The sequence below is a fragment of the Cynara cardunculus genome, assembly GCF_001531365.2.
Source record: "Cynara cardunculus var. scolymus isolate 2C chromosome LG 13, CcrdV1, whole genome shotgun sequence".
Lineage (NCBI taxonomy): Eukaryota > Viridiplantae > Streptophyta > Magnoliopsida > Asterales > Asteraceae > Cynara > Cynara cardunculus.
Window position 1 is genome coordinate 13,340,445 of NC_037540.1, and position 13,540 is coordinate 13,353,984.

The window sequence follows — 13,540 nt, forward strand, 5'->3', positions numbered from 1 at the left end:
TATGTTGGGTTTCTTACCATTATCCTAAGGGTGCGTTTGGTTTGCGGGATTGGAATGGAATTGGGGGGATTTGGATTTGAAATCCATTCCAATCCAGTGTTTGGTTTGCTGGATTGTGAGAAATTGAAATCCATCGCTTCCTTTGAAATCCCATGAACAATGGATTTAAGAATCCTTCCCATATACCTGGGATTTTAGAATCCATTCCTTTTTGCCCTAACCTACCCGTCGGCATCTTCTCCTCCATCGCATCGCTCACCTCCGTCGCTCTCTCCCGATCGTCTCCATCGCCGTCGCTTCCCCCTCGGTCGTCTCCGTCGCCGTCGCTTCCCCCCGAGGTCGTCTCCGTCGCCGTCGCATCCCCCCGAGGTCGTCGCCGTCGCATCGCCCCGAGGTCGTCGCCGTCGCATCGCCCCGAGGTCGTCGCCGTCGCATCGCCCCGAGGTCGTCGCCGTCGCTTTCCCTCGAGGTCGTCTCCATCGCCGTGGCTTTCTCCCACCGTCGTCTTCGTCGCCGTCGTTGACCATCTCCTCCAGCCTCCATTTTCATCCTCCATTCGCATCCTCCAGGTAATTTCTACTTAACAATACGATTAATGCTCCGATTTGTACTTCGATTTCTGCATATTATACTTCAATTTCTGCATATTTTGTGACGATTTGTACTTCATATGCTGTTCTGATTAATGCTGTTCCGATTAAAGTTCCGATTTGTAGTTCATATGCTGTTAAAAAAAATCCAAATCCTGCAAACCAAACACAGGAATGGATTTTAAATCCAATCCAATCCAAATCCCATGGAATCCAAATCCCTCAAAAACATTCCCGCAAACCAAACGCACAGGGAGGGAATAATTTCTCATATGACATGTGCTTCACGTTAAATCTTCCAAAATAAACAAATCGGTTTTTTATTCACCGGAATCGATCTAATCATTTACAGTGTTTGTTTGATATCAAACCCCTCAGTCTGGAAAATTCGTTCAAACCGGACTGCGAACACCCCTAGACAAGAGCGAGGTACAACAAGGTCATTGTTGTCTAGCGCCCTTATCACAAAGCTATATTTTGGCGCAACTTTTGGTATAAATGACGCAACTGCTGGTATTTTTTTGGGTGCAATTTTGGTATATTTGATACAATTGTTTGTCTGTATTTTTTGACGCAACTTTTGTTATATATTTTGATTCAACTTTTGGTATATATTTTGGTTCAATTTTTGGTAAATTTATGCCCAAATTTTGTATCCAGATTATTATGCTTTGGATACAACTTTTATATATTTTGGAAAAAGTAATGAAAATGGTATATTTGTTTTTCTTATAAATGTATGTTTCAGACTTTTTCCATTATTTTAACACATTAACCAGTTTTACATGTTATAAGAATGATTTAACAGTTTTTAGAAAGTTCAAGGGGTTATTTAATATGTTTTAGAATATTCAAGGACTTATTTAACAAGTTTTGAAATGTCAAAAGATTTATTTGTTTCAAAAAATTGTCTAATAACTTAATCATTCTAAACACTAAAGTTCATTGAGTTTTTTAGACTTTTATTTATTTTCCTCCCATAAAATATTATAATGTTGAAGTAATATAAAAAGTTTCCGGTTTTAATCATAAATATGTAAAATAAATTTCAATAAATATTTTGTAACTATACCACTATTTTTAAGCAATAGGAAAAATTCAACATTACCACCTGATCAAACTATTTATTAAAGCACATGTCTAATTAATTGTTGTGTTTACTAAATACTCGTATTTAGTTATTGGCTAAGTCATCAGGTAATTTTAACAATATGTGCATAAAACTGAGTCTACGTCGCTTAGACCAAATCTTTTGAAATCATTAAGAAGATGTCATATATTTATATAATCTTAATAAAAAAATTAAGTAACTGAAAATGTATTCGTATAATACAACGAGATACATCTTAATTTATTTTATTATTTTTTTTGTCGATTTTAAAATACAATTTTGTATGATTTTGAGAAATCGATAATGTTTTTATGTTTAAATAAAGTATTTGACTTGAAGACCCCATAAAAAAAATTAAAGAAATTTAAATTTAAAATTAATTATAATATAATTTAATTTAGGTTTAATAATATAATGTTTTTATAAGGATAATAATTTAATATTTTATTAAAACTCAATGAATATTTTACTAATATTTTAATTTTTTAATATTTAAAATAGTTGTTTTTCTTGTATTTGATTATATTTATCAATTAATTAGAAGGAAATCCGCGCAATGCAACGAGATACATCTCGATTTTAATGTTCTATTTTATTTTTTGTCTTTGTCGATGTTATAATACGATTTTATGTGTTTTTAAGAAAACAATAATGATTTTATTTTTGAATAAAATATAAATTTGAAAATATCAAAAAAAAATTGAAAAAAAATATCAATGTTAATATCAAATCAACTATTTAAAATTTCTCATTTTTATGTAATTTTTTTAATTTACTTTTTTTTTATCATAATTTAATTTAAGTTTAATAATAAAATAATTTATTTTTGGTTTAATAATATAATATTTTATAAAAATAATAATTAAGTATTCTGTTAAAACTCAATGATTATTCTAATTATATTTTAATTTTTTTATATTTAAAATGAGATTTTTATCCTATATTTGATTATGTTTATCTGCAGTTAGTTACACGAATTTAGATATGGAGCTTTAATAAGTTATACTTACTCACAATCTACTTGTAATCTTGAGTTTTAAGTAATATGCATTAATAAACAATACTTTATGAATAAAAAAATGGTTTTTAAGAGTTTTTGTCAAATAATTTATAATATAGTAATTATATGAATTCAAATATACTAGAAGGGTACTCGTACAATGCACCGAGATATATCTTGATTTTAATATTTCATTTTATTTTTTTATCTCAGTCGATGTTATAATATGGTCTTATGTGATTTTGAAAAAACGATGATGTTTTTATTTTTGAATAAAATATAAATTTGAAGATATCATAAAATTTGACAAAAATATATCGATATTAACATCAAATTAACTATTTAAAATTCATATTTTTTGTGTAATTTTTTAATTCAGTTTTTTATTATAATTTAATATATGTTCAATAACGAAATAATTTATATTTTGTTTAATAATATAATTTTCTTATAAAAATAATAATTAATTATTTTGTTAGAACTCGATAATTATCTTAATTATATTTTAGATATTTTATATTTTAAAATGAAATATTTATCCTTTATTTGATTATGTCTATCTATAGTTAGTTATACGAATTCAAACATAAAGCTTTAATAAGTTGTACTTATGCATAATTTACTTGTAATTTTGAATTTTAAGTAATATGCATCAATATACAGTACTATACATAAAAAATGGTTTTTAAGAATTTTTGTTAAATGCTTTATAATATAGTATAAAACTTTAATAAGTTATACTTATACATAATTATTTATAATTTTAATTTTTAAATAATATACATCAATATACAATATTTCATACATAAAAAATAATTTTTAAATTTTTTTATTAAATACTTTATAATATAGTTAGGTATCATTATCTATAATTTTAAATTTTAAATAATATAAAACAAGTTACGTGATATTTTGGGGGTCGATAAAACGAGGAGCCAAACCTAAGTAACAGTATATACCTTTGGGCTCAAATCCAGCCATAAAAACAGAGCAGTAGTTCATATTCATATCATCGTCGTCTTCATCGCAGATAATCGGGGCCATGGAATCTGCTTTCAGTTTCAGACTGTCTACTCCCTCTCTGTTTCTTCCAAACCATCACGCTCTTAACTTCAGATTATCGGTTGTTCTTTAAATCTTTTCGATTTTTTTTCTGTTTCTTCTTATACCTATATGCTCATGATTCTTGTGTTTCACAGAGATTACAACGTTTGAGCTTTGTTGACCAACAACGTAATCGGAAAAACGTGATTAGGAGTTCTTATGGGTCCGACGAAAACGGGTCGCTTGATGGATTTCAGTTCACACCAAGCAAGATATTTATGGAAGAGGTACTTTTTTGTATCCAGTATGCAACCCAACTAAAAAATAGCTTCGCACCTTGTTGGGGTAATCTTGTCGAATTATGGGATAATTGTAGAATTGGGGTTTCTGGCGTTCATTTTTTTTTTGTTTTTATTCTGGGAAATTCTTGAGTGGTAATCGTGGGATTTATACGAATTGCAAGTTTAGGCAATTGGAGCTGAATATGGAGAAGGTTTTGAGACATTCAGACCAGATGGACCCTTGAAAATTGATGTTGTAAGCATTATACTATCTCTTAGCTTTCAGCAGTGGCTACAATTTGAGTTTTAATTCAAACCTTTTTATCGTGAAATGATAATTCGATGTTCATCATGTATTTAAATATTTAATACCCACAAAATTTCAATTTTGAGTCTTTTTAAATAATTTTAATGCTGTTTAGCAGTTTGTGTTCATCAAGTTCTCGAATTCAAATCATTTCTGAAGTCGATTATTAGCCCATTTGACTTGAACATTCAATTTCTCTCTCTTTGTTTCAATAATGAGGGAGAAAATGTAATATATTTCTGTTGTAATTTATATATGTACTTTCTTGCAAATTAGGTGTGTCAATTTACTTCTCAGAAGCTAAGTCTTTAGGATTGTGGCTGGTTTTCATGCAGGACTTTTTGAATGACAGATTACAAGAGGGTTTTCTAAAACGAATTCGATATGCTATGAAGCCAGATGAAGCTTATGGACTTATTTTCTCATGGGACAGTGTGGTGGTAGGTGCTTCAACATATGATTTTTTTGTGGTGTTTTTTAGAGTATCTTAATAATAACATGTTTGATCAAATATGACCTTGAAAAACACATAGCAGTTGACCATCTTCGACTTGCTGGGCCTTTGAACTTGGTTCCCAGTCTCAACTTCTGATTGAAAAATAAAAATTGAATTTAAAATGAGTGCATGATTATGTTCCAGATTCAAGATCCAAGAAAGAAGCTGTTGTTGAGTGAAATAAGCACCAATCTCTTATAAGATAACTGCCTACTTTTAGTGTTCGTATGTCAATAGAAAGTTGATTACATTCTGAAGAATTTCAGTGATTGAGCATAATTTGCAGGAAAGTTATTACGGAAGCATAAGCTATTGAGTACTTGATAAAGATGGTAAAGTAACATCTATCTGGGAAAGCCTTTTAAATTACAAAGTAAATTATAATACATGCCAACAAAATTGCTTACCTCTAAGTTATCAGGCTTACAGAACATGCTATTATAAAAAATTCATGTAAAGTTTAAAATCCAAGTGAAGATGATATATCAGTCATTTTTTTTTATCTTTGGCTTATACACTGGCTATGGGGCTAAAACATCCTCTCTGCCCCTTGTGGTATAGGCTAGGTCTGCCCCCCCAACCCCGTCCAAAAAAAAAAAGACCCTACCTCTGTGTGGGATATACTGTGTTGGTCTGGTTTGGTTTACTGGTTACAGGAAAGAATGGGATTTTTACCACAATTTTCTGTTGCGGCATCATAACAACTTTAGTCCAGAGGCTTTAGCAGTATTCAATCCGACTTCTGAACTGCATATGTTATTGTGATCAGGCAGGTACTCAAGCTTTGAAGTTGAGTGCGTGGAGACAGCTTGCACATGAAGAAGGTATATGGTTATGTTTTTTCTCTAGCATGTGAATAGAATATGATACTTAAATATGGTACAAATTCATCAAAGAAAGATTTACCAACAATTGTTATCATTTTCACAAAAATTGTTTTTACTAGTTTGTTACTTTATTGATAATAGATGAAGAAGACATAGCAACTGAATCATGAACAAATGCATTTCTACAAATCCAACACAAATAGAGGCAAATTTCTTATATGTTACAAATATATTCATAAATTATTCTGAAAAAGAGAGAATAATTTGGAAGTTTGAGATAATGGAACACCTAGAAGGTTATAGTTGTCCTTAATTCTTTGATCCCAATTCAATTGTAGAGCGAGCATAATATAAATGTGAGGCTGTAATCCCTCGCCCCCCACCGTTCTATTAACAGAGAATATAAAACATATACAAAGGGCTTACAAAAGAAACCTACCATATACATGAAAGGAAACAAATCAAACCACATCCTGAAAATATTATTTATATAATTATTAATTTATTATCACACCCCCGTAGTCGAAGCCGGAGAGGGACGTACGGCGAGACTGGACCGAAATTCTGAGAATAAGGTGGAGGAAAGGCCTTTGGTGAATATGTCCGCATATTGAGATGAGGAGGGAACATAGAGCACACGAACTTGACCAATGGCAACCTTCTCACGAAAATGTATATCCATCTTAATGTGCTTGGTACGTTGGTGTTAAATGGGATTGGTGGAGAGATAAACGGCACTGACGTTGTCACAATACACTAATGTGGCTTTCTGTATGGGGTGATGGAGTTCAGGAGCCAAAAGTCTCAACGACATCATTAACGACCCCACGATACTCGGCTTCGGCACTAGAATGGAAAAGTGTAGGCTGTTGATGTGGTGAAATCGTAAGTGTTCACACAGTGGGCACAAAGTCCCCATAGTGGCGGTGCAAGTGCACGCTGACACTATGCGCTTCAAGTAATAGAGTGGTATAGTACCAAGATCGTTTTCACAGGGACTGGACTTACTGAGAATAGAGTTTCATGAACTTCTTGAGAATGTTTCGGTTTGAGAACAAAAGTTAAGTTTTGTTGGTGCAAAGCTTTAGAATATGAAATAAACCTTTAAAATTAAAAGATGGGTATAGGTGTAAGTTTCCCTTAAGAAGATTGTAGGAACAGTATGGTCAGAAACTCATGGGACTTCTATAAGAACTCTGATCTCTCGAAAGTGAATTCTTATATACTGTGCCCATAGAGTGCCCACAAAGCATCCAGTTTTATGAGTTTTAAACTTGTCGAATTAGCTAATAGATAAAAAGATATCTTTTTCCACTAGCGTGAAGATTTATACTCAAATCTCTTTGCAGTATAAACTCGACTAATATCTGAACATTAGCTAAAAACATGCAGAATCCGTATCTCTACGTGATTATCAAAGACTCTCTCAAATCTTTGTGTATCATTTAAGCTTCATTTCAGATCCGCCCATCTCTGGATCAAGGATCTAATATTAACACTTCAAAGTAATCGGCTTATCCGCGTTGAACTTAAGTCCCGACTTAAATGACCAAGCTTAAGAATTAATAAAAATGGCAACACCCAAGTGTGCCTTTAAGTTCTTAAGTTTGACTCGCACCCACATCCAAAAGGGTTATTAGCTCATAATGAAATTCTAAAACATAGAAGAAAAAGAAGAGAAATGCATAAGAAATACTTGAATGGAAATTTTACTAAAATTGTTGCCCACATGGGGCATACAAGGCACAGTAGTGAGAATAGAAGCTAAATACGAAAATAAAATTAAATGCAGAAACTAAACTTGCTCTATTGCTCCAGAACTTCAGTTGAGAGTAAATGCTCCAAGGTTGATGTCTTCCATGTGAGAGAATGCTTCAATTTATAGGGAAAAAGTGAGAACCGGACATTCTTTTTGCCCAAAGGACGAAAGTCTTCTTGACTAGAGGGTAATAACCTCCCATCACTTGTCTATTTTTCTGGCCTTGTCACCTTTTTTGAAAGGACGAAAAAGGTAAAGTTACCTAACCCTTAAAATAAGGAAAAAGTAAAGAAGGCATTTTCATAAAAATAAAGGTAGGGTTACTTTAAGACATTTTTTTATTCAACCAGGCACATTCTTCTAAATAATTCAAGATTTTCGGATCTGACTTTAAAATTAATTCACTTAAATACCCAGGAGAGCCAGTATTTAAATCTTGTCCAAATCCGTTTTGAGGAAAATATGAAGTAGATAGAATGTGAGCAGAAAGTGGGCATTTTAACAACAGCAACGGTTTTTCAAAAAACAATCAAATTCCTGACCTTTCATCACCTCTTAAAATATTTTGGACCAAAAATACAGGTTAGGAGCAAAATGGGTACATAATACACATAAAAATGGGAGTATTGAACAACAAATAACTCTCACAAATTGAGAGTTATCAGCTGTCTTTTAGAGGGCTATGAAATCAAATTGTCCCCCAGAAAGACGCAATACCCTGATGTGGAGCGACGAGTGTCTGGATAGGTGTATAAGTTAATATGCCTTCACTCCCCTTAGTCACATTCTCTCTTTTAGAAGAGAAAAAAATGTTATATTTAATGGTTGCCATAGATTTGCTCATGCTAATTTACTACCAAAAGGAATCATCAATTTCGTCCATTGGCCTTCAGACACTATTTCTTAAAGCTGAATAATAGCTAAAATTATCAAACCAAATGAACCATTGTAAAGTGGATAAGCTTGTTGATCATCATCAGTTAACCACTTGGTCAAGGTCAGCTTGGTAACTTACACGCAGCCATATCCAATCTTGCCTGAGTTAGAAAATGCAAATTAAAGCACTTTTGCACACAAGTACTATGCAAAAGTTTCGTAGATTAGTGTTGTTTCTCATTTGGATAGAGCTCAAGTCGTGGAAGTTTTAATCGTTCTTTTACTGATTTCTGCAAAGAAAGTTTGCCTTGATGACAACCCCTCCCCTTTTCTCCCCTAATAATCACGTTTTCATGCCCGCTTTCTTAACAAGTCTTCTATTTCCACGAGGAATTGCTCCTTTTTCTATAAATTGTTTTCTTGACATCATTAAGTAACTTTTGTTCTTGTTCTCCATCACAGATGGACATTTCATGCTGTCTGGTGAACAAACCTCTGTTTTATCACTGATCCATATAGAATCTCTTCAGTCATCTGTTAATTATGTTAAGCTGGCTGTATTTAGCAAGAAATTCCAAATCTGAAACTTAATTGTATTATATAAGGTGTGCACAACACTTACCAACCACCATATTGCTGGTCGAGTAGCCGGAACTATGGACCTTACTAAATAATTAACACTCATTAAATAGATTTAGCTGAAGATTGTATTCTTAATCACACAACTTGATTAAACCCACCCATTTCACCTATCTACAAAATTATTCAAGTGGCATTATTTCACTATATCGGTGTTTCACATGCTTATCCTTGGTTTTTAGGGGAAGTTACTCACCCTTTATGCTATTTATTCAGGAAAGGAGATCCCTGATGATGATGATGTACAAAGGCTTTTGCTTTATGGTGCTGCTGATCATGTTCTGCATAAGGTTTAATAATTCTTGAAGTTCTGACCTCCATTTCGATATTAACTGCATTTGAGATGAAGCTTTTGGAAATTACATTACAGGACTTCTGATAGATCCATTTCTGAATATTGCTGCTGAAGTCGAAAATAAGAAAATTGTCTTGTTTTCTGAACTTGATGATATTAACTGAGTTTGTTTAGGATCTCTTTATGCCCCATGTTTACGTATTCATTTACCATTCCTACTTGTGTATCTTGATGATTTCAGTCACTATCCTATCTCAAAACTATAATATTCAAATAGGAGCAAAGTCGGTCATAATTTGAACTCATTAAGCTCCAATGCCCAATTTTAAACTTTATTTTTTTACGATTGGTGTGATTTTGCATGATTTGTTTATCATTCGTCATTCAGGGTCTCCTAAAACCATCTTAAAACTCTTAGGTGTTGCTCTGGGAGAATGAAGCTTGCGAATTGGAAAGATTAAAGTCAAAGCTTTCACAGTTGTATAGCAACAATCTTCTCGAGGTTATCTCGTTTCAGCTACTTCAATCATTCAGTGTCTTCTTTATCTACAAACGGATTTCTCAAAATCATGTTTTGTTCTTCTTTATCAGCTTTCAGAACCCAAAGAAGGCCTGAAAGAATGGTTGGATGCAGTATCCACCGCCCGAATTCCTTGTGCTGTTGTTTCTAGTCTTGATAGGAGAAATATGGTTGAAATATTGGAGAAGTTGGGGCTTATGAAATATTTCCAGGTAATAATGAAGTGTGATCGACTTCCTAATTTACACTTTTTAGCAGGTATAATTTCAAAAAAATTGCGTTTCCAAGATATTGTTTCCATCTAGGACAAATTCATGATTCCAACAACATATCCGTAACTGGGATCATTGTAATCAATCTATAATATAATTTCTAAAGTGGTTTTTCAGACCCAAAAAGGATAAAGAAGAAAGAAGTTTCTGTCATCTAAAGATCTCGAGAATCCTTGGTAAATCTATATGACAAATATGTCGGTGTTTATGCACATGTAGGCAACAGTAACGGAGGAGGATGGCATGGATTCTATGGCTCATAGATTACTTTCTGCAGCTGTAAAGGTAAGCGTGCGTTCTTGATAATATGCTTTTCTCTAACGACCAATATCGAACATGAAGAACCTCCTCATGTTCATGGCATTGAATATTATTCAGGTCTCACCATGACATTCTAATAGTTTGGCAATGTTAACTCAAAATTTCGATGAAAATGATAAATAGTATATTGGCTAAAATGCATTAAAATTTAATGAAGTTTGTCTTGGTTCTTACTTATTCCTATTTTAATGCACCTATGAATATTTTTATTTTTCTCAATTAGTGTAACAAACGTTCAATTCTATCTATTTCGTACCCGTTTGGACCAATGACCGTAGTTCTTGTATCTATTTCATACTCATTTGTGGAAAAATGTCACATTAAAACCAAGAGAGATTTCGTTTTAATTTTGACCAAATGTCTGAATTTATATTGCAGTTGGATCGAAAACCCTCGAAATGTGTGGTGTTTGAAGACGATCCTCGTGGTATAACTGCTGCTCACAACTGCACGATGATGGCGGTGGGACTCATTGGTGCACATCCAGCGTACGAACTTGAAACCTCTAACGATAATAATTTTCTGCAAGATGAAGATTGATTAATGTTTGAAATGAGAACTTTTGCATTGCAGGTATGATCTGGTGCAAGCCGACCTTGCTGTTGGTAGTTTTAACGAGTTGTCGGTGATCAATCTGCGTAGACTTTTTGCACACAAGGGTTCGACGTTTATGGAACTACAAAAGCAAGTTGTAGAGAAGACACCTCCAAGAAGGAGACTCACAATTGACACCATCTTTTGAAAAATTCTTCATGTAAATTTTTTTAAGGTTGAATGTTAGCATTTATATCAATCAATCAATTCTTGTATATAAAACAATATATATAATATATAGTTAATTAGAATGAAGCATGCAGCAAATCTCAAACAGTCTGGTTGTTTGACAATTGCTGAATGGTTTATTGCAGAATGATTAAGAGGTTCTCATGATATAATGCAAAATGAAATATAATTGTTTGGTAATTGTGTACAATGAAATTAGGGCTCTTAATGGTTAAGAGGATCTAAGATGCAAAATTATTCAGAAGGTTTTAGAACCATTAAGAGACAAACTTTTTTTTTTGCCAAACAAGACTCACCTATTAACGATTCAGAAGTTGCCTCTTAATGGAACTATTAAGAGGTAAACAAACAACTAGGCTTCTGCTTGAGCTTGAATATTTTCTCAAGCTTGATACTTGTTTATAGGCTTGAACTCGAGGTCAATTAGCTCACTTTTGAATTGGTCTCAATAATTTTTATACTCGGATTATATGATTAAATATGTTTGGCTTGAAAAAGTGTATGCACAAATGGCTTGATTCGTTTTTATTCGATTCGAAAAATTTAAGTCGAGGTTTCGAACGAGTTGATTGTTGTCAACTGACAGCATTTGAATCTTGAACGAAGTTGGATTTCAAATCTTGATGACAAGTGATAGCCGAATTGAGCTGCGCAATTTGGTTTTGTTGTGGTTTCTGATTTAAACAATTTCAAGTTATTGTGTAAAATAAGATGAATTCTTAGCAAATGACTTGTTTTTAAACAAGGTATATGTATGTGAAGCCGTAATTTCAAAGGTGGACTCTGCTTTTCATGATTGCTTGTAAATAGTTCATCGATCTGAAATCAAGTACTATGCATGAAAACACCTGATCCCAAGGGGGGCATTTTGGTCATTTGGTTTTCTGTATCTGGACATTCATGTTAAATAAGTGAGGTATAAGTAGTTTTATATATTAAGATTTTCATGTTAATGTATATATATATATATTAAGATATGTGAGGTATGTTAATGTTTATTAAGTGCAATTAACACATGTTAAAAATTCAATATATTTATGTTAAGGTTTTCATATCAGGTATTTTAAGTTATATTAAAGTTCGTGTATCCATGCCATCAAAGTTCCGTTCATTTACATCCCTCCCACCGCGTTCTTGTAAGCCCTTTATCAAGAAAAAGAAAAACCCAAGGGTTATGAGGTATCGAGCGGTTCTTACAAAAGATAAAATTCTCACATGATCCCAAGTCTGCAAACATACCCACCTTCACCCGCTATGAAAATCCATGAGTGAGTGACCAAGTTTTTCATCTCAATTTTGCTAAAATTTAGGGGCCGTTTATCAAACACTTACCCGGTAAGCACTTATCGATAAAATTCAATATTATTATTTACTTACCGAGTAAGCATTGGGTAAACGGACCAGTCAAGAAAATGCAACCTTTCAAATAAGTATCCACCAATTCAGTCCATGGATATATACCCAAGAGTTATATGACCATTCAAAGTCGCTTCTAATAGCTTGGTCAAGAAAAAAGAAAGAAACAGGTTGCAAATGGAACTAAATCTTGAGGAAAATAAAACATATCGACAGTCGATATATAAAATCTATGCAGCAATCATCTAAATACAAGTCAAAACCATACTTTGGATGTCTGCACGTCCAATGTACATGCTTACAAGCTTCGCTAAGACCAACTCCTAACCAAATTTTATACACTAAAGTTAGTAAAGTGCATGTCTTAAAACGAACATCAATTGCTAGCTGCACACATTTCAAACATACTGAATTGCAGAATTGGATTTCAATATTCTAAATTCAGGAGAATGAGAGATTGTGGGAATTTGCAAGTTGTGTTTGTCGTCGTCCTAAACGGAATCCAGTTAGTATCCATAAGATGCAAACCTGATGTGGATTCAATTGAAAAGAAGGCCATAATCAGTAAGGATTTGGATTCATGTAAAGGGCATTACAAACAATAAATGATCAGGATGTTAGCGAGGATCAGAAGTACTCACGGGAACTGCATAGAGGGAGACACTGGTTGTTCTGCCGTTAAGACTGCTGTACAGTAGCTTGTACATTCCAGCTGCAGTAGCATCTCCAAGCCTTTGAACAAGGACATCTATGCATACCTGTAGTAGGATATGTGCGTATTGTGAATAAAAGAGTCATTTGAACTGTGTATGTGGTCCCCACACCTTTAGCCTAGCGGGTAAGGAGCTGGGCATCCTTGCAAAATGAGCAGGACATCTGGGGTTTGACTCCAGGTACCACCTACCTGCCCCTGGGACGCATAATTTACCTCCCAAATGATGGTTGTGAGACTAGTAAAGTGGGGGCGCTCCAGACGGTCATATCATACCCTTTTTATAAAATGAGGTATGTGGATGGTGACATCATAGCCTCTTTCCAAAATGAGGTATGTGGGTGGGTGGGT

At 33.4% G+C, this 13,540-nt stretch overlaps 2 protein-coding genes across 7 annotated transcripts in view; one reads left to right on the forward strand and one right to left on the reverse strand.

Moving 5' to 3' along the window:
• Positions 1 to 3,637: 3,637 nt before the first annotated feature.
• Positions 3,638 to 11,150, forward strand: LOC112524587 (5-amino-6-(5-phospho-D-ribitylamino)uracil phosphatase, chloroplastic). 2 transcript variants are annotated; one of them, XM_025134475.1, is made up of 11 exons: positions 3,638 to 3,824; positions 3,901 to 4,032; positions 4,214 to 4,282; positions 4,669 to 4,773; positions 5,599 to 5,653; positions 9,147 to 9,220; positions 9,644 to 9,727; positions 9,817 to 9,957; positions 10,237 to 10,302; positions 10,717 to 10,826; positions 10,912 to 11,150. In XM_025134475.1, exons 1-11 carry the CDS (start codon positions 3,744 to 3,746, stop codon positions 11,078 to 11,080), a joined length of 1,086 nt encoding a protein of 361 aa, XP_024990243.1. In that variant the 5' UTR covers positions 3,638 to 3,743; the 3' UTR covers positions 11,081 to 11,150. The 2 variants fall into 2 exon arrangements, with proteins under 2 accessions (XP_024990243.1, XP_024990244.1); XM_025134476.1 differs by lacking the exon at positions 4,214 to 4,282 and having other exon boundaries at positions 3,654 to 3,824.
• Positions 11,151 to 12,667: 1,517 nt separating this feature from the next.
• Positions 12,668 to 13,540, reverse strand: part of LOC112525281 — an 11,113-nt gene continuing 10,240 nt past the window's right edge. For all 5 annotated transcript variants that reach the window (XM_025135338.1, XM_025135340.1, XM_025135339.1 and 2 more), the window contains 2 exons: positions 13,119 to 13,235; positions 12,668 to 13,005 (listed from right to left, as the gene is read on the reverse strand). In XM_025135338.1, the coding sequence (XP_024991106.1) occupies positions 12,919 to 13,005; positions 13,119 to 13,235 (204 nt within the window). In that variant the 3' untranslated portion in view covers positions 12,668 to 12,918. The remainder of the gene's footprint in view (positions 13,006 to 13,118; positions 13,236 to 13,540) is intronic.

What these genes read in the sequence shown, in the direction of transcription:
- LOC112524587 (XM_025134475.1), top strand. Translation starts at nt 3,744, where the DNA reads ATGGAATCTGCTTTCAGTTTCAGACTGTCTACTCCCTCTCTGTTTCTT. An exon ending in GCAAGATATTTATGGAAGAG is followed by an intron (nt 4,033 to 4,213) that starts GTACTTTTTTGT and finishes TTGCAAGTTTAG; the next exon opens with GCAATTGGAGCTGAATATGG. An exon ending in TCTCATGGGACAGTGTGGTG is followed by an intron (nt 4,774 to 5,598) that starts GTAGGTGCTTCA and finishes TATTGTGATCAG; the next exon opens with GCAGGTACTCAAGCTTTGAA.